Source organism: Trichechus manatus, unplaced genomic scaffold (genome assembly GCF_000243295.1).
Source record: "Trichechus manatus latirostris isolate Lorelei unplaced genomic scaffold, TriManLat1.0 scaffold00041, whole genome shotgun sequence".
In the NCBI taxonomy this organism is placed as follows: domain Eukaryota; kingdom Metazoa; phylum Chordata; class Mammalia; order Sirenia; family Trichechidae; genus Trichechus; species Trichechus manatus.
The window spans coordinates 10,321,337-10,344,613 of record NW_004443977.1 but is presented as its reverse complement, the minus strand read 5'-3'; the positions used below and the strand labels follow the sequence as shown (position 1 = coordinate 10,344,613).

The 23,277-nt window shown below is 52.1% G+C and overlaps 4 protein-coding genes across 18 annotated transcripts; 2 read left to right on the top strand and 2 right to left on the bottom strand.

Moving 5' to 3' along the window:
• The first annotated feature begins 636 nt into the window (after positions 1-636).
• Positions 637-4,422, top strand: LOC101350966 (tubulin alpha-4A chain). Its single transcript, XM_004376338.2, has 4 exons — positions 637-727; positions 2,457-2,679; positions 2,984-3,132; positions 3,379-4,422. Exons 1-4 carry the CDS (start codon positions 725-727, stop codon positions 4,348-4,350), a joined length of 1,347 nt encoding a protein of 448 aa, XP_004376395.1. The 5' UTR covers positions 637-724; the 3' UTR covers positions 4,351-4,422.
• A 132-nt stretch (positions 4,423-4,554) lies between these two features.
• On the bottom strand, positions 4,555-9,325 carry STK16 (serine/threonine kinase 16). Of its 5 annotated transcripts, XM_004376337.2 has the most exons (8): positions 9,273-9,325; positions 8,712-8,901; positions 7,947-8,166; positions 7,504-7,637; positions 7,215-7,335; positions 6,995-7,090; positions 6,452-6,573; positions 5,832-6,322 (listed from the first exon to the last, which is right to left on the bottom strand). In XM_004376337.2, exons 2-8 carry the CDS (start codon positions 8,795-8,797, stop codon positions 6,184-6,186), a joined length of 918 nt encoding a protein of 305 aa, XP_004376394.1. In that variant the 5' UTR covers positions 8,798-8,901; positions 9,273-9,325; the 3' UTR covers positions 5,832-6,183. The 5 variants fall into 5 exon arrangements, with proteins under 5 accessions (XP_023587101.1, XP_023587098.1, XP_004376394.1 ...); XM_023731331.1 differs by having other exon boundaries at positions 6,184-6,322; positions 7,215-7,637; positions 9,273-9,294; XM_023731333.1 differs by lacking the exon at positions 9,273-9,325 and having other exon boundaries at positions 4,555-6,322; positions 7,947-8,814.
• A 932-nt stretch (positions 9,326-10,257) lies between these two features.
• GLB1L (galactosidase beta 1 like) lies at positions 10,258-16,812 on the top strand. Of its 2 annotated transcripts, XM_023731328.1 has the most exons (16): positions 10,258-10,974; positions 11,157-11,323; positions 11,572-11,722; positions 11,906-11,966; positions 13,435-13,529; positions 13,621-13,795; positions 13,884-13,942; positions 14,050-14,171; positions 14,281-14,321; positions 14,536-14,654; positions 14,967-15,041; positions 15,160-15,249; positions 15,392-15,505; positions 15,779-15,910; positions 16,143-16,358; positions 16,531-16,812. In XM_023731328.1, the coding sequence occupies exons 1-16, from the start codon at positions 10,906-10,908 to the stop codon at positions 16,783-16,785; spliced, it is 1,941 nt and encodes a 646-aa protein (XP_023587096.1). In that variant the 5' UTR covers positions 10,258-10,905; the 3' UTR covers positions 16,786-16,812. The 2 variants fall into 2 exon arrangements, with proteins under 2 accessions (XP_023587096.1, XP_023587097.1); XM_023731329.1 differs by lacking the exon at positions 16,143-16,358.
• ANKZF1 (ankyrin repeat and zinc finger peptidyl tRNA hydrolase 1) lies at positions 14,069-23,192 on the bottom strand. 10 transcript variants are annotated; one of them, XM_023731322.1, is made up of 13 exons: positions 22,568-23,192; positions 21,807-21,919; positions 21,325-21,427; positions 21,016-21,206; positions 20,495-20,607; positions 20,254-20,401; positions 19,744-19,972; positions 19,400-19,555; positions 18,233-18,713; positions 17,974-18,085; positions 17,672-17,839; positions 17,449-17,534; positions 14,069-14,338 (listed from the first exon to the last, which is right to left on the bottom strand). In XM_023731322.1, the coding sequence occupies exons 1-13, from the start codon at positions 22,707-22,709 to the stop codon at positions 14,191-14,193; spliced, it is 2,190 nt and encodes a 729-aa protein (XP_023587090.1). In that variant the 5' UTR covers positions 22,710-23,192; the 3' UTR covers positions 14,069-14,190. The 10 variants fall into 10 exon arrangements, 8 of the variants coding, with proteins under 8 accessions (XP_023587090.1, XP_023587088.1, XP_023587092.1 ...); XR_002824087.1 differs by adding an exon at positions 15,433-15,617 and having other exon boundaries at positions 14,204-14,338; positions 21,807-22,711; XM_004376335.2 differs by lacking the exon at positions 14,069-14,338 and adding an exon at positions 17,047-17,227 and having other exon boundaries at positions 18,233-18,719.
• Positions 23,193-23,277: the final 85 nt, after the last annotated feature.

Below are 23,277 nucleotides of genomic sequence, written 5' to 3'. Positions count from 1 at the left end.
CAGGCGGCCGGTAGGCTAGCCACGGCAGATTCCTGGGGTCGGACCTCGCAGACAGGAGGGGGCCGCTCGGCTCTGCAGGAGAGACTAAGGGATCGGTACCATGGGGCTCAGGTTGTGCAGCTCCCGGGCCTCGACAGCTCACGGGTGTCGGCGAAGGCCAGGCGTCCCGGCCGGGGACCGGCAGGCGACGTGCCGCTGGAAAGGGGCACCCAGGGCCGGGCCCAAGCTAGGCAGCCTGCCGGAGCCGCCCGGGAGGTGGGGCGGGGAGGGTCCCGGCCAAGGCCGGCCGCAGCCACGTCGGGAGGACGGCCATGACGCCATCCGGCCTAAGTCTGCACACCTGGGCGACCGGCGCACCCAAAACGCGGATGCAGGCGAGAGGCGCTCTGGCACCGCGCCCTGCGTCCCTGCCACGGAACTCCGCGGCCTGGACTGTCGGCTCAAGACCGGAAGCGCAGGGTTAAAGCCACGGCGTCTCTTCCTAGCCCAAGTCCTGCAGGTGAGGGACACGACACGGCTCGGGAGGGATCCCGCCCCGCCTCACCCCTCGCGGCCGCCCACCCTTCGGTGGGGGCGTGGCTCCGGATCACCCAGCCCCGGGCGGGCGGGCCGACCGCGCCAGTCCCGCCCCCTCCTATAAGAGCGGTGCGGCACTGCAGCTAGCGCAGTTCTCACCGAGGCACGTCACCCCGACTCTACGTGAGACGCATCGCCCGGACTCACCATGGTGAGTGCGACCCCGCAGGCAGCGCGCCCGTCCCCTATTTCCCCTCTCCTTCGGGGGACCCCCTGCTCCCAGAACTCTCCCAGTGGGCGTTCCAGGTCTCAACGAAGTGCGAGGATTTTTGCATTCCCGTAGTCCCCGCCTGGTGACTTTGGCCGAGCCGTGGTGTCCACCTTTGGAACCTGGGAGTGGGTGATGGTTTAGGGCGGCATTCTTCACTAACAGAGAGGCGCCCTCCTGGCCATCTGCCCCTGCCCCATCAAGCATTTGTGCCCTAACCCTCCTGCGGGGAGTCACGCGGGACCGCAGAAGGTCTGGGGAAGACCCACTTGGCTGCCCAGCACCCTATTCCCCCCACCCCCGCCCCTGGAACAGACCGAACACGTGCTTGGCCCGAGGAGGTGGAAGGGGGTCAGATTACTTGGTTCCGCGTCCCCTTTTCCTCCCACTGTGTGCATCCCTACTATCCACCGCCCCCCCCCCCCAGTGACTCAGCACCCCACTTCTGAGACTGCCGGGGTGGCGGGAATGGGCTTCGGCTTCGGGTGGGGAGCCGGCCTCTCCAGCCGGAGCCCGGTGCGCCGACGGGCAGAGACAGCTGGCGCTGAACGAGAGCGCGGGCCGGGCGGGGTGGGGGGAGGGGAAAGAGGTCTGTCCGTGTGGGGTGGGGTGGGGGGGAAGTAGTATTTATAGCCGGGGAGCGGAGGCCGAAATTCAACCCCCGGACTGGGAAGTAACTGGAAAGAATCTAGAGGGAGGGCGGATGCAGGGCCGGGAAGCAGGATGGAGCTCTACCCCCGGGGCCAACCCGGTTACCTCTGGGGCCTCACCACAGGTTCCACTTCCTTTTCTGGGTATTTGGTAACCTTCACACCGCCATTTCGGGGTTGGAAAGGGAGATTGCGCGGGCCCTGCGCCGACCACGCACCACTCTGGCGCTTCAGGGGTTAACCGGATTGGTAGGGACGGCGCCCAAGGCAGCGAGTGCCCCTGCGTCCGCAGCCCCTGTTGCCTGTCCTGCCCTCTGCGCCCCCTAGTTTTATCGCTGCTATTTTTGTATGGGCTGACGCGGTGGATGAAGGTGGTGAAGACACCCAGAGTGCGGGGGTGGAGGTGGGGAGAGGAGCCAGATGGATTGATCCCCAGAGCCAGATGGGATTTAAAGGTGGGGGAAGGGGGTATTCATTATGGTCAGTTGATGCCGACTGGACGCTGAAGGCACACAGGAAAGAAGAGGGGAGAGGGCTGTATGAAACTGGAGTTGTTCATCTCCAAAGGAAAGAATCAAGTCGGGGGCCTCTAGCTATAAAGTCAGCTCTGGATAACCTTCTGCCCCTTTGCAGGCTCTTGCGAAGCTGACTTTGTGGGCAGTAAGGATCAGGCTGAAAAGTCTCATCTAAGTTACTGCAATGTATGCCTCGCCCTCCTGTCCTCCTTGAGTGTCCTGTGAATGTGGCAGGGGCATATGGCGCCAAAGCTCTCACTTGACACGTTTCCTACTGAGAAGGAGGCAAACGGTCTGCACTGCCCTCTTGGGTGCCTCCAGTGGGGAAGTCCTAAGGTGGGGGAGCCTGGGCAGGCTGCCAGCCTCTTCTGACCATTGCCCAGCGCAAAGCCCCCACTCTTGCCAACTGAGTCATCCTCGCTGGTAGATGATAGGGTAGGAGGGAGGCTCATGAGGTGAGGACTTGCGGGTGTGGGGCTTATGCTGTGTCCCCTCTTTATCCCTCAGCGTGAATGTATCTCAGTCCATGTGGGGCAGGCAGGTGTCCAGATGGGCAATGCCTGCTGGGAGCTCTACTGTCTGGAACACGGGATTCAGCCTGATGGGCAGATGCCCAGTGACAAGACCATTGGTGGAGGGGACGACTCCTTCACTACCTTCTTCTGTGAAACCGGCGCTGGAAAACATGTGCCCCGGGCAGTTTTTGTTGATTTGGAGCCTACTGTAATTGGTGAGAGGAAGAGGGGCAGGAATCTAGGAGGGGTGGAATTTGAGGGTGACTCTGATCTTCTCTCTGGAAAGAAGGGGTCTAAACCTGGCTTTCCTAGCCCTCTTTGAAGCTGAAGAAGGCAAGCTGATCTCAGGCTGGCTTGGGGAGCAGATCTGGGTTCTTCTCCCACTCTGCTATCTCAAGTCTGGCGGAAGGATGAGTTCTTTTATGCAACTGACCACAGCTACCATGCTGCAGGAGGGAGGTCTCTGCTGAGTATGGCCTTGTGGTTTTTGCCCTAACCATGTGGTTTATGCCCTTCCAGATGAGATCCGAAATGGCCCATACCGACAGCTCTTCCATCCAGAGCAGCTTATCACTGGGAAAGAGGATGCTGCTAACAACTATGCCCGTGGTCACTATACTATTGGCAAGGAGATCATTGACCCAGTGCTGGACCGGATCCGCAAGCTGGTGAGAATCTGGAAGGGAGGGAGCTTCTGAGACTATGTGAATAGTTAGGAACATTGTTTTCAGATCCATTTCAGGGGGTCAGCTCTTAATTGTGCATGTTCTAGAGGATGACACTGCAGCTGTGGGATACTCAGTAGTCTTGACCTTGACTCTTAAAATATGTTAGGCTTTTATGGAGCCCAAAGACAGAGTTCCTCAGACCCCTCCCCTATACCAACATTGCTCTTTCTCGTTCTTGTCTTTCAGTCTGACCAGTGCACAGGACTTCAGGGCTTCCTGGTGTTCCACAGCTTTGGAGGGGGCACCGGCTCTGGCTTCACCTCACTCCTCATGGAGCGGCTCTCTGTTGACTATGGCAAGAAGTCCAAGTTGGAGTTCTCCATCTACCCGGCCCCTCAGGTGTCCACAGCCGTGGTCGAGCCCTACAACTCCATCCTGACCACCCACACCACCCTGGAGCACTCAGACTGTGCCTTCATGGTGGACAATGAGGCCATCTATGACATCTGCCGCCGCAACCTGGACATCGAGCGCCCAACCTACACCAACCTCAACCGCCTCATCGGCCAAATTGTCTCTTCCATCACGGCTTCCCTGCGTTTTGATGGAGCCCTCAATGTGGACCTGACAGAGTTCCAGACCAACCTGGTGCCCTACCCTCGCATCCACTTCCCCCTGGCCACCTATGCACCAGTCATCTCTGCAGAGAAGGCCTACCATGAGCAGCTGTCAGTGGCAGAGATCACCAATGCCTGCTTTGAGCCTGCCAACCAGATGGTGAAGTGCGACCCCCGTCACGGCAAGTACATGGCCTGCTGTCTGCTGTACCGTGGAGATGTGGTGCCCAAGGATGTGAATGCCGCCATCGCTGCCATCAAGACCAAGCGCAGTATCCAGTTTGTGGACTGGTGCCCTACAGGCTTCAAGGTTGGTATCAACTACCAGCCACCCACTGTGGTGCCCGGGGGTGACCTGGCCAAGGTGCAGCGCGCCGTGTGCATGCTGAGCAACACAACCGCCATCGCTGAGGCCTGGGCCCGCCTGGACCACAAGTTCGACCTGATGTATGCCAAGAGGGCGTTTGTGCACTGGTATGTGGGTGAGGGCATGGAAGAGGGTGAGTTCTCCGAGGCCCGGGAGGATATGGCTGCCCTGGAGAAAGATTACGAGGAAGTGGGCATCGACTCCTATGAGGACGAGGATGAGGGGGAAGAATAGAACAGCTCCTGGAGTCTATTCACTATGTTTATTGCAAAATCCTTTCGAAATAAACAGTCTCCTTGCACGGTTTCTTGTCACCTCTGTGAGTGCTTAAGCTTCTGCTGCCTTCCCTTTGTGCTGCTGCTGCTTCTGCTGCCGCCCTATTTGCTGCTTATGACCGTTCTTTCCCTCCCGTGGCTGAAGGTGAGACCTGCCTAGGGGCCTTTTCCAGGCCCAGGAAGCATAAGCCCAGGGACCTTGATGTAAGGCCTAGGGGCACCCAGGATAGGGAGAAATGAGGACCAATCCTGGACCTCTCTGTCCAGCCACAAGCTATTTAAGGATACTGAGTCTTCACTTCCTTTCCAAGTAGGAGTTTAAGTCCAGTGGTTTCTGTATTTGAGAGTTGGACTGCTATTCTTCCTGCTGCTTCTGTATTCACTAGCTCTGGAAGCAAGGCTTGGCCCAGGCTTCTCTGCATTTTGAGGGTTTGGGAGTGGGGCTGGGCTGGCCCAGAAATCCTGGGCATGGAGCCTAGTCATAAGCTTGGGGGATGGGAAGGGACAAGTGTATCTCCTGGAGTTGTGTCACTGTGCCTCCCAGCAGCTTTGCGTAGCTTAGTATCTGTCTTGCTGCTTTGCTGGGGCTTGGGGCTGTGCCATTAAAAGTCAGGTCGTCTCCCCTCTGTTTGTGCTTTCTTTCTGGCCTCAACCTCCCAGCCTCCATGCTAGCTGGTGGGAGCCTCCTGCCAGGGCCCTGGGGAAGATTTCAACTTTGCTAATAGGTATCCCAGAACCCATGCTGACATCAGCATGTGAGGGTGGGCATGGCTGGCGGTTGGGGGGAAGGACTTTGATCTCAGGAGGAGAGGCCTGAATCACCCTTCCCTCCCTGGTGATTCAGGGACGCAGTGCCCTTCCCTGAGGAACAGGTTTCAAGGCCAGCTAAGGCAGGGCCCGTTTACTCAGCAGAGCAGGCTGGAAGTGGCAGCTGGATACTGCCACGCCACCCTGACCTCGTTAATCATTAATCACCTGTGAGCTAGAACCATCAGGAGAGACCTGTGCCAAAATGGCTGCCATCTCCACTCCCCTTGCCCCCAGGGTGAGGCTGGGAGACCTGTCCCACAGCTTCCTGGGGAGTCTCCACCCAGAAGCCCTTGCCTGGCAAACCAGCTGGGCTGCTTTGACCAAGCTACCCACCCCTGGCAGGGAAGGAAGGAATTAGTTGAGTGTGATTTTAGGGGGCCCTGATTCCAGTTCTTGGCTCAGGTGGAAGCCAGCTCAAGCCAGTGCAGCTTTAAGTTTTGGGCTAAGACAAGCTCACTGCCAACCAGCTAGATCTAAGGGAAGGATACCTCCCCGCTTGCATGGGATGATGAAGTCACGCCTTGTCCTGACTTGATACCAGTCTTTCCCATGCTATTCCCCTGGAAATGACAACCACACTCGGGGCCCCTTGCACCCTTTCTCTCACTCCAGGAACAATGAAACGAAGAACTATACCAACCAGCTTTTGCTTTATTCTTGTTTATACATTCTTCTGCTCCCAGGTTTGGAGGCAGATCATGATGTGAGCTCAGTAGTCCTGCTCAGAGCCATGTACCATGTTCTATCAGCTTCCCTTTCCCCTACCCCCCACCCCCAATGCAGTCAGGAAATCTTGTCCAGTTGTTGCTCTTGTGGGTAAGAGCAGAAGCGCAGATGCAGGACTGAGATGACTGTCCCTACCCTTCCTGTCCCCAACTATAAGAGAACAGTCCTGGATAGAATGGATGGAGATTGTAATGAGGCACAGGAGCCTCCTTCCAAGGCACAAGGGTCCACTTTCTCAACAGGGCCACTGGTTTCTTCAGATTTGAGTAGTGTCCTGGCCAGGAGGTATGGGCTGCAGTGCCTCCACCTGACTGAGGAGGACAGGAACATGAGGGCGCTGCTGGGGATCCACAGTCATCATGGAAGCCAGCAACTGCCGCAATGCAGAAGAATGCCTGTAGAGGGAGGAGGGCAGGCGGACTGGAGGACCAGAGGGTGATCCATCCCCCCTTGCTAAGGCCCCAACGCAGCTAACACTAGAGGGAGACATCTGAAACATTTCTGGTGTCCCTGTTATTGCTTACCTGGAGCTTTGTGGGATGCTGAGTTGATTCTGCACAGCAAGGGCCACACTGTCACCTTTCTGGAACACCATGTCATAAGGGCCTTCCCCAAACATCATGGCATACAGCACACAGCCTAGGGACTGAGCATAGCTTCGTTACTCTCTGGAAAGGAAACAATGGAGGTAACACCCATCCCTTACTGCTGTGGTGAAAGGGGGCTATGTAAGCTAACAAGACTATGCCAACCTCAGCCAAAGGGTACCACCAGGGGCCAGAGAAACTGCCAGTTATCTGGAGCCCTCTGTACCCCTTGCTTAGCCACTGCCTTTAGCCCTAACATGTAGCTGTACCCGCCCTGCTCGAGGGCAGGGATTATACCACTTCTTGAGCAGTTGAGTACAGTATCAGTGACAGTTCCCAGGAAGGAAGCCAAGGGGGATGGGGACATACCATATTTCCTGGGGCCCCATGCAGTAGAAACCACAGATCCACCCTCTACTGCACAGTGGGTACAGAGTGGCAATCCTCTCCCGCCCAGGTTCCCACCCATATGCTCCTCACCCAGACGTCAGTCTGCTCATCAATGACACAGTGGCTCTGCACAGAGAAGAGTTCCGGGGCCCGGTAGGAGATGGTGCATCGCTGGGCTGCCCAGTCCTGGAACAGTGGCCCCAGAGCTCAAAAGTGGGTCACAGGCCACAGTCGTGAGACCAAATTGGGGCATGCCCCAGAAGGGGCTGAAGATGGGAGAACAGGTGGACAAATAAATCTGAAAACTTACCTGCAGGGCCAGGGCCTGGCGGGAGCCCTCCACATGGATTCGTGCTTGATTCATGGAACCCAAGTCCATTAAAACAGGCTGCCCCTCATCTCCAAGCAAGATATTGGTGGGCTTTAGGTCTCTATAGTGAAGTGGAAGTGAATCATGAGCATCCCTGGACAGGAAGGCCAGAATCCCAGGGGCCAAAAGAATCATGGGGGCTGTTTCTTGGAAGGAGAGCAGAGACCTCCCATTTCTCTCAGTGAGGCTCTTCCTCTCTGTCCAGCAAGTACAGGATCCTCCCACTGACCTGTGGGCATAACCCTTGGCATGAATGGCCTCAAGGCCTCTGCAGATACCCAGCAGCAGCAGCAGGATTTGGTCCTCAGTCAAGAAGTTGCCTTTGTCCTTCAGCCTTTCTATCTCATTCCACAGTGTACCTCTCTGCAACAGAAGTTTCCCCACAGTCAGAAATGTTTTTCCAAGCCTTCTGCTCCCTATGTCAAAACCTATCAACCTTTTCACCACACAGACCTCAAACCCCAGTCCCACTTAAAACCGAAAAACCAAGTGCCGCTGAGTTGATTCTGACTCATGGTGACTCCATGTATCCCACTTGGGTTCCTCTAAACCCCAAATCTGAGTGGCCAAATCCAGGACATGGTCCCTGCTTCCTGACATGTTTGACTGCTCACACAGCCCTTAGTAAGTGGCTCTACTGCAACCCCTTCCGTATCCAGGAGTCCTTCTGACCTTGAAGAAGGGTAGCAGCAGCCAGGCCTCATGTTTCGAGCCCCGCTCCCTCATACAGTAAGCCACGAGGCGAAGGATGTTGGGGTGATGGAAGAGGCGATGCATGTCTGCTTCCCGCTGGGCCTCCTCCCGGTCCTGCTGCTCGTGACACAGAATCCGCTTCAGGGCGTAGAAGTGTCCATCATGTAACCCTTCCACTAGGTCCACATAGCTGAACCCACTGTGGGCCAAAGGGGTCAGTGAAGGACCATGGTCATCTCCCACAATGCCTAGACCCAGAAGAATTCCCTGGGGGAAGAGGGCTGTATTTCCCATTTAGTAGAAACCCATCTGAAGACTATTCTACTTTGAGCTTCTCAAGAACAGGGACATAGTCATCTCGGAGGTCCTATGATCACAACACAGAGTTCTGTACTTGTCAGATGCTCAATAAACGTTAAATGAATAATAGCCAACATTTACCAAGTGCTTACGGACCAGGCACTGGGCTAGACGTTTTATATGCATCATCTCAATTCTCACAATTCCATCAGTGAGACATGATCATTATCCCCATTAAGCATATGTCAAAACCATGGCTTACCAAGTCACACAAGGTGGATCTAGGAGTCCTGGCTCCAGAATTCACCTTCTTGACTACTTGCAGCTAGGCCCTGTCAGGTGACTCAGAGGGCAGAGCTAAAACCCTTATACCCCTATCGTGTGGACTGGCGTCCTTCAATCACCATAACCTGGGGACTCACTAAGTGATTTCCAAACACTCACCCCTCCCCCAGTTTCTGTATGAAAAGGTAGCGCTTATTGTCAATAATGACAGTTCCCCGAGAGCAGATACACAGCGCATGGCCCATAGTGTCTCAGTCATCCTCCTCAAAGATGGCCTGAGGCTACCGAGGAGTTCGTTCAGGATGAGTGGACTCTTCCAGGCGATGCACTAAGGGCCCAGCAGATCATGCTGTAAGGAACAGAAAGGTAAAGTTGCGGGTCTGGCACAGTCCTGAAGACTCCTGAGGTACCAATGCGGACAGCACAGGCCTAGATCTGAGGACCTATGATCCCGGCTAGAGGAAACAGGCCCTGGCGACACCTGCTCCAAGAAGGCTACGGTCAGGTGCCTTAAAGTCTCAGGCCCCGTAGCAACTACCAGACCGCTTCCGCCAACCTAAGCCCACCTTTGGGCGACCCCCGCTCCCACGCCCGTCGGACCGCAAAGGCAGGGCAGGGTAGTTCGCGGGAGGTGCGAGGATGAGGCCCACCCCTTGCAGGGCCCACCCTGGGCAACCACGCGCAAAGTTCACGGTCCGCCAACCCCAGCTTCCCACTGACCTGGCTCGGGCGAGAGAGAAGCGCCTGCGGCCGGAAACAGTGGTTACATCATCAGTCTGCGCCGGCATAACGGCCCGCGGTATCATAGCAACCGCTGGGCACCCGGACGATGTGGGGGCGCAGAGCTGCGAAGCCCGGGACAGGCTAGGCCTGGGGAGGACGGGTCCCAGGACCCAGGCGAGGGGTCCCAAGTGACCTTCAATAGAGGTCAAGACGCAGGCACTTGCGCCAAAGGGGAGCAAAGCTGGGCCCGGCCCGAGGCCCCCAGGACCTCCCATCTCCCAATGCCCGAGGTAGGACGTCTCATACCTCCGGCGCGCTGGGGCCGGAAAGCGAAGGTCTACTGTACAGCCCGGAAGGGGATGCAGGGAGAAGCAAGTGCTCGCGGACTGGACTGCTGGAGCTCTGAGCTCTGAAGCCGTACAACCTTCGGGCCTCTGGCCTGTATCCCACCACCCTAGTCTTAGTGGTTAAGATCAGACTCGTGAACCAGACTGCCAGGGTCTAAATCCGAATTTAATAGCCTACTAGCTGTGTGACCTGGGACAAGTTACTCAACCTCTCTGAGCCTCACTTTCCCTAGTCTTTATCCTTCAGCCTTTCTATCTCATGCCACAGCGTACCTCTGGGATACACGCTAGAGCCCTGAAGGTTGTATGGTTAAGTGCTTGAACCGTGAGGCCAGACTGCTGAGTTCAAATCCCAGCGCTACTAGTGTCTAACCATGAACAGGTTACTTAGTATTTCTGTCGCTCAATTTCCTCATCTGTAAAATGGGCATGATAATTATCTACCTCAGAGTGAGATGTGAAGTGCTTAGCACAATATCTAACACATAGCCCTCAGTAAGTGTTAAACAGTAATGATAATTATTATTACTCTGGTCCTCACATCCCAGGCTTGGGACTGTGAAAGCAGGCGGAATGGAGGCTCACAAATTCCCAAACCTTGGCATCAAGCAGTTATTCTTAAAATCTCTTGCTCAGGCAGGCAGGGATAAGTCTGGGGGAGGGGGATGGTGAGGGGATAAGATGGAATGAATGGCCAGGATGAGCCCTTTTGCTCAAACAGGGCTCTCCAGGAAAAACATCCCTCTTGTAACCTGGTTCTCCCTTTTCATACCCAGATTTTGGGGAAGATTGTCCTAGGTTTCCCTTGGTTCTGAACCGGTTTTAGCCTCTTGGTTCTGACATTCATTCATCTAGATTTAACCTGCTGTGTGTCGGGCTCTGAAGGATTTAAGATGGACCAGGCACTCCTTGCCTTCAGGGAGTTCATTCTAGTAAAGCTGTGCTTCTCAGTCTTGAATGTGCTTAGAATCGCCTGAGGATCTTGTTAAAATACAAATTCTGGTTCCATAGGTCTGAGGTAGGACCTGAGATTCTGCATTTCTAACAAGCTCCCAGGTTATGCTGATGAAGCTGGTTCGTGGACCGCACTTTGAGTAGCGAGATGTAGAGGATTTTACAATTTAGTAGAGTGGCGGGTGGCTGCAGGCTGGAGACAAAAGTCCAGGGTAATCGTCTGGCAACTTGGGGTGGTCTCCGCCTCCTTGCTCGCTGAGGTTCCCTCCCAGGAATCCGCCACGTGACGGTCGGACCGCAGTCTTAAGCTTAGGAGCCCTGCAAGCGCCATGGCTCCCAAGAGGTCGCCCTGCCTTTCCTCTCTGCTGCTGCCGTTCCTGACGCTGCTGCTGCATCAGGTAAGATAAGAGGGTTGAGCCGGCCGGCCGGGTTCGATGAGGCGGGATCAGATCCTGCAGATGTAGGGAAGGTAAAAATGACGACAACCGGCATGGCTATTTCCATTTTCTCCGCTGTTGGCAGACGCTGATCCCCACTCCAGAAGACCTCTGCTGAGCACTGTCTCTACTTCCCTTTGCAGGCAGACACTCGGTCTTTCGTAGTGGATCGGGATCATAACAGGTTCCTCCTGAACGGGGTTCCGTTCCGCTATGTATCTGGCAGCCTGCACTACTTCCGGGTACCGCGGGTGCTTTGGGCAGACCGACTTTTCAAAATGCGAATGAGCGGCCTAAACGCCATACAGTTGTAAGTCCCGAGAGCCGTGGAAGGGCGGGGTTTACCCTTCGTACCACCCCTTCGGGAGAGGGTTGGGGCGGGAAGACTGGCTCAGCAGGGAGAGGGGTTAGAGCTCCAGTGCTCCCAAGCAAAGGGTGGGAAAGGGCGGGCCGGGCCTTTTTCCAGTTGCTTCCTGGAGATTCCCTGCAGGGCCTGAGCCCTTAGGCCTCTCTGGCACCTCCCCACCTTGGGCCCTGTTAACCTCTTCCTTCCTCCAGTTACGTGCCCTGGAACTACCATGAGCCAGAGCCTGGGGTCTATAACTTTAATGGCAGCCGGGACCTCATTGCATTTCTGAATGAGGCAAATAAGGCGAACTTGTTGGTCATACTGAGACCAGGACCTTACATCTGTGCGGAGTGGGAGATGGTGAGTTAGGGGAAGGAGTAGAAGAACCAAAGCCACCCTTGTGTGATACCTAGACAACTCCCATCTGCCCACACCGTAGGACCACTTCCAGCACTGCATTCAATTTCTCCCTTCTTACCCACCCCCAACTCCACCCCCGAACAACAAAACCTACACTCTTCCTTGTGTTTATGTCTGTCTCAGGGGGGTCTCCCATCCTGGTTGCTTCGAAAACCTAAAATTCATCTGAGAACCTCAGATCCAGGTGAGTTGAGACAAAAGATTTAACAGAAAAAGGCAGACAACGACAAATGGCTCAGGTATCAGAGAGGGTTTTCTTGAAGAAGTAAGATATAAACATGAGTTGAAGTTGGCCAGGTGAAGGAAGTGGGGAGAAAAAAATGTCAGGCAGAAGTAATAACATGCATGCATATCTGAGGATGAATCACAAAAATCACAAGTAGGAGTTGAGACTTTAAGGCATGCTACCTAATGTAAACCAGGGATCTTTCAACTGTTGGCTGGAATGTACTTTAGGGTACAGATTACACATTACGCATTTCTGTAAATTCACGTTACTTCATAGCAATCTCTGGTATAAGCTGATTACATAATAATAGCTCTATAAGATATATTTAACATTTTCATTACAGTTAAAAAAACAAGTTTATAAAAAAACCACTGCTTTAAGGTCTCCTATGTTCAAATTACATTGATATGCAAATATATGAATGCTTAGGGTTCAGTTTCTTCTGACATGAGTCAGTGCTTCCCAGATTTAGTGGGGTAAATGGAGAAAAGATTGAAGTTGTCAAAGATTTCATTTTACTTGGATCTACTATCAACGCCCATGGAAGCAGCAGCCAGGAAATCAAACGATGCATTGCATTGGGCAATCTGCTGCAAAAGACCTCTTTAAGGTGTTGAAAAGCAAACGTCATTTTGAGGACTAAGTTGTGTCTGACCCAAGCCATGGTCTTTTTCAATCGCTTTATATGCAAGTGAAAGCTGGACAGTGAATAAAGACCAAAGAAGAATTGATGCCTTTGAATTATGGAGTTGGAAAAGAATATTGAATATACCATGGACTGCAAGAAGAATTAACAAATCTGTCTTGGAAGAAGTATAGCCAGAATGTGTATCTTCCTTAGAAGTGAGGATGGCAAGACTTCATCTCACATACTTTGGGACATGTTATCAGGAGGGATCAGTCCCTGGAGAAGGACATCATGCTTCGTAAAGTAGAGGGTCATTGAAAGAGAGGAAGACCCTCAACCAGATGGACTTACACAGTGGCTGCAACAGTGGGCTCAAGCATAACGATGATTGTGAGGATGGCACAGGACCGGGCAGTCTTTCATTCTGTTGTACACAGGGTTGCCAAGAGTCGGAACCGACTTGACGACACCTAACAAGTGGGATGGAGGAGCCCTGGTGGCACAGTGGTTAAGAGCTCGGCTGCTAACCAAAAGGCCGGCAGTTCAAATCCACCACGTGCTCCTTAGAAACTATATAGGACAGTTCTACTCTGTCTTACGGGGTCGCTATGAGTCGGAATCGACTCAGTGGCAACGGGTTTGGTTTGGGTAAGTGGGATGGAGACTGCAGTCCTGAGTACCGTCAGCACGAAGTTGTTAGCATTGATGCTAGTTAGTATGTGTGTGTGCAGAGGTTGTGGTGGCCCCTAATGAGCAGAGCACTGTGGGCTCAGAGAGCGCTGCTTCTTCCTTTAGACTTCCTTGCTGCAGTGGACTCCTGGTTCCAGGTCTTGCTGCCCAAGATATATCCATGGCTGTACCACAATGGGGGCAACATCATTAGCATTCAGGTACAACTGGAAAGTTGACTGAGCAAGGAGAAGGGGGTGGAGGGAGTCCTTAACTTCACAGCTGAACTCCTTTTTCCCTTCCTCCTGGCAGGTGGAGAATGAATATGGTAGTTATAAGGCCTGCGATTTCAGCTACATGAGACACTTGGCTGGGCTCTTCCGTACAATATTAGGAGACAAGATCTTGCTCTTCACCACAGATGGGCCTGAAGGACTCAGATGTGGCACCCTCCAGGGACTCTATACCACTGTAGATTTTGGCCCAGGTCTCCTGAGCAAGGGATAGGAATATGGTCAGGGGAAGGGGCACCTCTTCTATGATATTTATTTTTCACCTTTGCCTCCTTTCTGCAGCTGACAACATGACCAAAATCTTTACCCAGCTTCGGAAGTATGAACCCCATGGGCCACTGGTGAGGGGGCCAGAGGGTGGGGACTCAAAGCAAGAGTCAGGGATGGGAACAGGTCAAGCTTGGTTCCCATCTCACTCACCCCTTTTTCCTTTCACTTCACACTCTAGGTGAACTCTGAGTACTACACAGGCTGGCTGGATTACTGGGGCCAGAATCACTCCACACGGTCCATTCCAGCTGTAACCAAGGGACTAGAGAACATGCTGAAGTTGGGAGCCAGTGTGAACATGTAACTGGAGGCACTGGGGTCAATGTGAATCTGTAACTGGGAGTTGGGGATTGAAGTTAAGATTTAATGGGTCAGCTTTTACCTTTCCTTCTACCCTCCCCCACTTCAGGTACATGTTCCATGGAGGTACCAACTTTGGATACTGGAATGGTGAGTCCAGATGGTCCCTGGGGCAGAAAAAAAAGCAGGGAGGTAGCAAGGAATTAGAACCTGAGGGCTGGATCGTTCAGGATGTCTAGAAACTGGGTATGGCCACTGCTGCTACCTCTAATGGCAAAATTCACCACATCAAACCCTTTCTTTGCATATTGCCTATCATCTGAAATTTATGTTAAATTAATTAATTAAATTGGTTCAACCCCAGGTGCTGATGAGAAGGGGTACTTCCTTCCAATTACTACCAGCTATGACTATGATGCACCCCTCTCTGAAGCAGGAGACCCCACACCTAAGCTTTTTGCTCTTCGAAATGTCATCAGCAAGGTGCCCTATCACTTCATCAAGCTCCAAAGGTTTTTATTAATTTCGGGGGAGTGGTCAAGTTGTTTGTAAAGGGATCCCATAAAGCGGTGTTTCTTGCCTGAGCCACAGAGCCCTCTGAGTGTCCCATGAAAGCATTTCCCACCAACGTGTGACTATTTGGAGAGATACACACACGTGTGCAAAATTACAGGGTTTTTATGACCCCTGAAACCCTTCCCTGGACCCTAGCTACCTGAGGCTCCTGCTCTTGGGCCTTGGAATAGGGGTTGTTCCTGTCGCTTTCCCATGGCTCCTGAGAGAATTTGGGTTCAGTTCCAGGAAATTCCCTTGGGACCATTACCTGCCCCCAGCCCCAAGATGATGCTTGGACCTTTGACTCTGCACCTGGTAAGTTCCTCTTCATCTTTTCTCTATTTCTCCTTTATTCTCTTAACATTTCATCCTGTCCTGTCCCTCTATCCTGATACTTCCCTCCTATTCTGACCCTTTCCCTATATTCTAATAGGATGGGAGTTTGCTGGCATTCCTAGACTTCCTGTGCCCCCAAGGGCCCATCCGTTCAATCTTGCCAATGACCTTTGAGGCTGTCAAGCAGGTAAGGCATAAACTCACACCTGATAGGTTTGGAAACCTTCCCCAACAGCCATAGCCAAAGGTTCCCTCCAGCTACCCTTCTTCCCCACAATATCTTTTCTTATCTCTCAGTTCATCTTAAGTACTTGTTTTTCCATACCCAGGACCATGGCTTTATGTTGTACCGGACCCATCTGGTCAATACCTTCACAGAGCCAACATCGTTCTGGGTGCCAAACAATGGACTCCACGACCGTGCCTACGTGATGGTGAATGGGGTGAGAGCCTGATTCCAGGCTGACTTCCCTCCGCAGCATGCTTTAGCTTTAAGTTCCCATAGCTATCTTTTTCCACCTGTCTGCTCACATTTGCAGGGGGTCCAGGGATACGCTGGGAGGAGAAAGTTGATTAAGAGTAGAGTTCCAGAAAAGATGCGTGTGTTAACTGATAGATGGGCTAGCATTCTCTTTGCCCTCCAAAAAGGCTTCCTGTATAACAGCCGGAGCTAGATGCTGAGTCCTTCTTCTCATAGAGCCCTCTCTTATCCACAGGTGTTTCAGGGTGTTTTGGAACGAAACATAAAACACAGATTATTTTTGACGGGGAAAATGGGGGACAAACTGGATGTCTTGGTGGAAAACATGGGGAGGCTCAGTTTCGGGTCTAACAGCAGTGACTTCAAGGTGAGCTAGCCTTGCCCACACCTACTCCCCGTACCCTTATTGACCGTCCTGCCTTAGAAGGACAGGGGCCTAATGCAGAATAACCAGAGCCACGTCCTTTGGAGTCAGGCAGAGAAGTAGTGGCTTGCAGGGATCTGGACATGGTTACCAGTTATATCCCAGGGCTTGGTTAGTGATCTAGTTTGACCCCAGAGATGAGTGGATGATGAATTTTCATTTGCCTTCCCCACAGGGCCTATTAGAGCCACCACTTATGGGGCACGTAGTCCTTACCCAGTGGCTCATGTTCCCTCTGAAAATTGATAATCTTGTAAAGTGGTGGTTTCCTATCCAGCTGCCGAAAAGGTCACAACCTTCGACTCCCTCTGGCCCCACCTTCTACTCTGCAACGTTTCCAATTTTAGGCTTAGTCGGGGACACATTTCTCTATCTACCTGGATGGTCCAAGGTATTGCCGATGGTGGTGATTGGGGGGTGGTAGTGGTATGGTGGTAAAAGAGGAAAATAATGGATGGAGGGGGAGCAGAAAGTACTCCTCTGACTGGAAACCCAAAAAGGGGGGAGGGGTGATTCTACTCCCTTGTGAGCTGACCCTTTCTTTTCCCCACTCCCCTCCCTAGGGCCAAGTCTGGATCAATGGGTTTAACTTGGGCCGGTACTGGACAAAGCGGGGACCACAACAGACCCTCTATGTGCCAAAACCCCTGCTGTTTCCTAGGGGAACCTTCAACAAAATCACATTGCTGGAGCTAGAAAATGTGCCTCCCAGGCCCCAAATCCAATTTCTGGACAGGCCTATCCTCAATAGCACCTTGTATAGGACATACCTCTATTCCCTCTCAGCTGGTGAACAAATGGAGTTAAGTGGGCACTGAAAGAAAGGTAACCTTGGACCTGGGACATGAAGTAGTCAGGATCCCTTGGTGCTGGCCACGGTGACCATAAGGAACCAAAGGCCAGAAGGCCTGGATGGAAGCACAAGTGCAGTTTCTTTGCCAAACTTTATTGTGATTAAAGTTCCAGAGACAGTACCAGCTCCACACACCTCTGTGGCCCTGTCTTTGCCCTGGTTCCTGAGTGTCCCTCACCCTAATTTTCCAAATACTCTCTGGCTTCCTGGGGAAGAAACCTAGAGCTGGTGTGAATGTGCCCTCTCAGGGTCTAGAGTTGGCCCCAGGTGGAGCTGTAAGAGATCAGGAAGAGGGCCTCCCAGCCCGAGAGCGATGATCCTGCAGGCAGCGTGTGGAGCAGAAAGAGAAATCAAGGTAATGAAAGGGAATGAGGCCTTGGAGGGATGTCCCACAACTCCAGCAGCGTCTGAAGAAGATGAAGAACAATGGCTGGACAGGTACCCCCAAATCTTTCCAATCTAAGCCTTCTCTGCCCTTCCTGACACTTCTGTTTTCATTCCAAAGGTTCCCAGAACATCTCAAATCCCCTCAACAACCCTTGTGGATACTGTGTAGGCACCCATTCCACTTGCCCAAAATGGTCCCTACAACATAATATTCCACCCAATCACACCTACCCCCTCATACCGGACATTGATGATCACAGGGTCAGGGATCTGAGAGGTAGGGGCTCCCAACTGGGCAGCTAGTCGGCGCTCTGCAGCAAGAGCTCTCTGAGGAGAAGAGCAGTTGTGTTAAGGACAAGGTCCCAGTCACAGATGAGGTACCAAAGAAATGGCAGCTGCTTACTGGGGAAGGGATTAGACCTCTAAGGAAGTCTTGCTGTGGAAGAGAAAACCTCCAGCCTCACCTTCTCTCGGTCGCTAAGGGCAGCAAATCTCTGCTGCTGTTCTTGCTCCTGCTTCTCCTGTTCCCGTTGCTTCCGCTGCTGTTCCTCCCGGAGCCGATGGGCTGCCTTCTGCTGCCTCTTCCGTGTGGCCTGCCGTGCCTCCATCTCTGGTGTCAGTGGCCCTGGCACCTAGATAATTTCAGGGAAGGTATTAGGTAAGATCCATACAAGCTAGCCTTAGTAAAACTGCAAGAAAATAGAAAAGATCTGGCCAAGATCTGTGATGCTTTCCCACTCTGCTTCTCCTTCCTTTTCCAGCTGACCTGAGCCTTGTTGTAATCATAGGCGTCGGGATTCTTCTCCATGAACCTTCGGAACTCATTACGTGTTGATTTGTCAGCTGCAACCGTATATGGTGGCTGGGCCCGGGAGTCCCTGGGTGTGAAACCCCCAAAAATGGGTTCAACTTGCCTCAGCATCACCTAACCAGACCAAGGGAATACCATCAAGTAGCCAGTGCCAACTTTAGCCTCCAGACCATCTTCTAGACCCAAAATGGCTCAGGATGGGGCCCTCACTTACTGCACAGTGGGGTCGGCACCTGCCTCCAACAGCAGGCGAACCACTGAACCTCTCCCAGCTGCGGCTGCTGCATGTAGGAGTGTAAAGCCACCAGAGCCCAAGGGGGCACTGAGCAGAGACGTAACTCCAGGGTCTGTGAGGCTGGCAGCTAGCTGGAGCTTCAGCATCCCAGTATTTCCAGCTCGGCAAGCAGCTAGAAGCACATCCCAGAGCTCTGGATGACCAGGGGCCTTGGCCTCATCCAGCAAAGGCCCCAAGGGGGTTGTATCTGCCAGGGCTGACTCTGTGAGGGCCTCATCTTCTTGAGGTTGCTGGGGGAGAGTCCTATGTGCCCCAGCCTCCAAGTTCCGACTTCTCTCCTTCTTATTCCTTTTCTTCCTGCTCTGCTTGGGCAATACCTCAAACTCACGAAGATCCAGAGTCCCCAGTGTCATCTCCACTAGCTCCAACTCCACCTGGAAGGTGTCCTCTCCCTCCAACCCTGAACGTAGGGAAAAATATGACTTGTTAGACCCATCTAAAGGATAAGCAGAGGGTGGAAGGATATGGGTTGCCCCAGGTGCATAAAAATGTATATAAAGAGATAATCTAGATGATCCTGAAATGAAATTGTTTTTATTTTGTCACCTAAGATTAAGTAGCACATCAAGAGCTGAATCCATTAGTATCACATGCAGAAATGAGGCTGTCAGCCCAGATGAGGACAGGCCCAGAAGGAGATATGCAGGGACAAAAGTCCCTGAATTCTCGCCCTAGGATGGTGTGCAATAAAGGAAAGGCTGGTAGCAGTTATTGTCATGTAGGCCAAGGATCTGCGGCCAGGAAAGCAACTCTTAGCCCAAAACCAAAGTATCCAGTAAGACAGGCAAAGAATAGATTCTTGCAATGTGACTATTTAAGTATCTATTCTGTGTCAAGATGATTGGATACATCAATGAACAAGAGATAATACACTTGGGAAGACAGTTACTTAATATGTCTCAGTAATTGCTATGACATATCCCATTTTACAAGCAGACACTGGTGTGTGTGTAAATATGTATGTTGGGATGAAGGACCCGTCTGTAAATAGGGAAATGGGTGAGTTATCTGGGTAGTGAATTTGCCACTGTGTTTCAGGATAGACACCCATATAGGGACTTGACAATTGACAAATGTTGCTCAAACCCTGTTTGGGAGACTCTGCATTCTTCCCAAGTGCCTCATTTTCATTGCTGGGGACCTTTCTTCTTTCTTCCTCAATAGCCTCCTTCCTCTCCTCTTTCACTGTCTTCCAGTGTGTTTGAGGTGAGTCTGATCTGACTGTCTCCCGGGGGTCCTCTCCTGCCACAAAACAAAAGATGGTTCTCAAGCATAGCTGAGAAGCCAGCCCAGGTTTCTCAATGAAGATGTGGTTGGGCTGCAGTTTAAGTGCTAGAAAATCTTTGGATGCACACATGAGAATCTGAGGCTGGAAAGTACAGGAAGGTCTAAGGAATCTAGGGGTCTGGGGATCTGGATCAGAGGCTCACCATGGACATGCAAAGTGGTCAGCTTATGGAGCACACACTGCAGCTCTCGGAAGGTGGGTCTACGGGTGGCGAGGGGGATATCCCAAAGTCGGGGATCCCCCCGTTGCAGGGGTGCCCCACAGCCTCCAAAGAACAAGGATCGGCCAGAGCGGGGGGCACGCAGCAGAATGGTCCCAGCCTCCCTAAGCGCCTCAGCCCAGCCTGGCCTGGCCAGCAGGTCACGAACCTCCTAGAGGAGAGAGTAACTCAGCCCTGCACATCTCTACTTGCTTTTGAAAATCTCCAACCAAAAAAACCCATAGATCACAGAGGTAGGGGATAACAGAGAGAGAGAAAGAATGAGAGTATAAGGCCCCTGGGGATTCCTTTTCTACCTTTGTTTACCCAGAAATGACGAACACTGGAAAGATATAGGAGTAAAAAACCTTTACACTGTAACATTTACTGAGTTGAACTGAGGGGAAAAAAGTGTGGATCAGATGACCACCAGATCTGGGAGGTCTAACTCACCTTATATAGTGTAGCTTCATTATAGCGCCTCAAGTTGGCCCCGGCAGAGTGAGGAGCCCGACCCCGGGCATCCCGAAGCCCCTGGGCTGTGCCCCGCTTGGCCCGCACAGTGTAGCGGTGAAAGGTTTTGTGTGCCACCACTTCTCTTCTGTAGACAGCACAGATTCAATACTACAGACCAGCTGGTGCTCCCAGGCTAACAGGATCCATTCCGTCCTCACCCCACACAGCACCCTCTCACCCTTGGAAAACGGCACCAGCAAAGTGCCCAGCTGTAGCCATAAGCACCACACAGTATCCGGGACCTCCACTTTGCAGGTTCTGTAGCAGCAGTCCTGCCTCTTCTGGGGGCACCTGGGTGAAAGAGGAGAAGCACAAACATTCTACCTGTTGCATTCATTGAAAGCGACAAACCAATATTGAAAAGACTCCCAAGTGCCAGTGCTATCTCATTTAATACAATCACCCTGAGGACAGTCTCCATTTTACAAATGAGGAAATTTAAGGCTTGTAGTGGTAGCCAAGAGCAAGTGGTAGAACCACAATTGAAACCTAGATCAGTCTGTTCCCAAACTTAATTCCATTACACTTAATCCTTCCCAGATTCAGGTCAGTTTAACCCAAGACTACGGCTGTCAAGTGTGATAACTATACCCAGACAAGAAGAGAGGGAAGAAGTGAGAAACAGACTGGGCTAAAGGGAAATCTAGGCAGATCGTACAAAAGGCTGGAGTTGACCATACAACCTGTGCTGTCACTTGCCTGGCGAGGGCCTAGGATACAGCGGTAGGCAGAGAGGAACTGGCCCTGGGCATTTTGGAAAAGAACTTGATGGGAGTGGAAGCCTCGTTGTTGGTTAGGCTTCTCGAATTCAGCCTTCTCATCCACTATCTGCAAGTCCTCCTCACTGGCTGAGTCTGAGTCTTCTGATCCTGAGATGCTGGAAAGATCTCCTGTGGGCAATATGATACACAAGTTTCATACTCCAACTTTGACCTTTCCCCAAGCTTCTAAACTAGCCTTCCTCTACCCAGTGTCCTACTCCCATTCAGGTTTCCCATCAGTCATCACCTGTGGAGCTCTGCTTTTCAAAGTCCAGGGCAGACAGGAGGGGCTTCTCCTTAAGACGTTGCTTTAAGTTAAACCGATGCCAGTCAAGCTTATAATGTTCTCTCTGTAGGAAGCAAAGAGGAAGGCAGAAAGTGGAAATGTGGTAGCCAAGAGCAGGCATGGTGCTCCAGGAAGTATGACAAGTAACACTGGCTTCCTTAGTCAAAGCATACCAAAAACCAAGCCAAACCTGTTGCCGTTGAGTCAATTCCGCCTCATAGTGACCCTATAGGATACAGTGGAACTGCCCCACAGTTTCCAAGGAGCGCCTGGTGGATTCGAACTGCCAACCTTTTGGTTAGCAGCTGTAGCCCTTAAACACTACGCCGCCAGGGTTTTCAGTCAAAGCACAGAACTTCATTAATTTAAGACAAACGTCTACCTCTCCCCACCCACCATTACAGCTATACTTCCAACATCTAGCCCTCACTCTAGCCCTGTACCTGCTCTTGGTGGTTCTGGAAGGTGCGATCACAGGTTGAACAATATAACTTCTCTGAAATATCCGGAGGACACTTGAGTAGTTTTCTTTCTGGGCTCGCTCTCTCACCTGAACCTAAATATGGGGAGGATAACTGGAGGTAGAAAAGGAGTCCAAATCCACAGTACAAAGCAGAGGAGAACACAAAAGAAAGAGATGGCATGTCCTTATCTTCAAGGAATTTATAATCCAGCAATCGTGAAACAAGTGGAATAGCAATCACCTTATACAATATACTCCTGAAAAGATATATGTAAAATGAATACAAATCAAACATTGAATTTAAATGAACCAAAGAGATAGTTTAGAGGAATCCTGCAGAAAATACCTTTTGGTATGGTTAAAATTCTTTTTCACTGCAAAAACCACATCCCAAATGCCAGTTTTTTAGTTTACATTTCCAATTACAGCACGTAGTTTAAAGAGACGTGCAAGAAAACACATAACCAGAAACCAACTAAAATTGTGTAAAACCAAATACATAAATAATTTTTGAAGGTATCGGTGTTAATGAGAGGAACCACAGGCAAAGGCAAGAGACTTGTTTGGAGACAATTCACGGGCCTGTGGTGGAAACTACCCTGAGATCAACTGAAGAGATCAATTTTATCCAGCAGAAAGAGAAGTCAGTGTGGGCTCCTGAGCTGGGGAATACCTATAAGGACAAGCTCCAAACAGTCCCGTCACTTTCCTCGTGGGTCCACCCCAAACCTTCCCGGATACCTGGACAGTGCAGGGCCTGGGCCAGAGCTTCCGTGGGAGCGTGGCTCACCAAGCTCAGGCCCTGAAGGACCAGAGCATCCGCGTTGAGGTCAAACAGGGAGATCGACGTAGGAGCCGGGGCTGCAGCTGAAGCGGGCGACATGGCTGAGCAGAAATTATTTAGAAACTGCTGCAGGAGCAGAAAGGCGAAAGGAACAGAACTCCCTAAAGCGAGATCCTACTGCTGCGTCTCCTGACTACCAGACTTGTCTCCTCTACGCCGCGAAGTACCTCGGCCCTCACCCCGGTACTCAGGAGTTAGATCCGTGGTAAATACATGACCCAGGTCGCTTTTTCAAACCCTCAGCCTAGGACCACACCAGAGTGAAATGGGGGAGCATTCAGCTACCAAATCGAGTCCAACAGAGTTAAAAATCACTGATGCTCCGTAACCGACCGCTCCTCGTTACCCGAACAATGAGCTCCGGTATCTACTGAACTGCATAAACTAGCCGCCGCCTGTACAAGTTACCCCAAATATCCCAGGGAGCCGAGCGCCACGCACGTCTACAGTTCGAAACCTGGACTTCTGTCTAACACAAGTCCCGTCGCTACGAAGCAGCGAAGGGGACAAACAACATCAACCGCACCTCGGCCCCGCCCCACGTAGAGCCCAGTATTGGTTCTTTGGCTGTGCAAGACCCGCCTCGAGCCTTTAGTCCCGCCCTCAG

Bases quoted from the DNA above. Each gene is read 5' to 3' on its own strand.
- LOC101350966 (XM_004376338.2), top strand. The intron at 2,680-2,983 runs GTGAGAGGAAGA...ATGCCCTTCCAG, and splicing joins TTTGGAGCCTACTGTAATTG to ATGAGATCCGAAATGGCCCA. The intron at 3,133-3,378 runs GTGAGAATCTGG...CTTGTCTTTCAG, and splicing joins TGGACCGGATCCGCAAGCTG to TCTGACCAGTGCACAGGACT.
- STK16 (XM_023731330.1), bottom strand. From the start codon at position 8,261: ATGGGAAATACAGCCCTCTTCCCCCAGGGAATTCTTCTGGGTCTAGGC. The intron at 7,638-7,946 runs GTCAGAAGGACT...CTTCTGTTGCAG, and splicing joins TGCTGCTACCCTTCTTCAAG to AGAGGTACACTGTGGAATGA. The intron at 7,091-7,214 runs GTAAGTTTTCAG...CCACTGTTCCAG, and splicing joins GCCAGGCCCTGGCCCTGCAG to GACTGGGCAGCCCAGCGATG.
- ANKZF1 (XM_023731320.1), bottom strand. From the start codon at position 22,121: ATGTTTGATTTGTATTCATTTTACATATATCTTTTCAGGAGTATATTG. The intron at 20,402-20,494 runs GTGAGAGGGTGC...TGCTGTCTACAG, and splicing joins GCTGGTGCCGTTTTCCAAGG to AAGAGAAGTGGTGGCACACA. The intron at 14,339-17,448 runs GTATGAGGGGGT...TTTCTGCCCCAG, and splicing joins CCTGTGATCATCAATGTCCG to GGACCATCTGGACTCACCAT.
- GLB1L (XM_023731328.1), top strand. From the start codon at position 10,906: ATGGCTCCCAAGAGGTCGCCCTGCCTTTCCTCTCTGCTGCTGCCGTTC. The intron at 14,322-14,535 runs GTGAGTCCAGAT...GTTCAACCCCAG, and splicing joins CAACTTTGGATACTGGAATG to GTGCTGATGAGAAGGGGTAC. The intron at 15,250-15,391 runs GTAAGGCATAAA...TTCCATACCCAG, and splicing joins CCTTTGAGGCTGTCAAGCAG to GACCATGGCTTTATGTTGTA.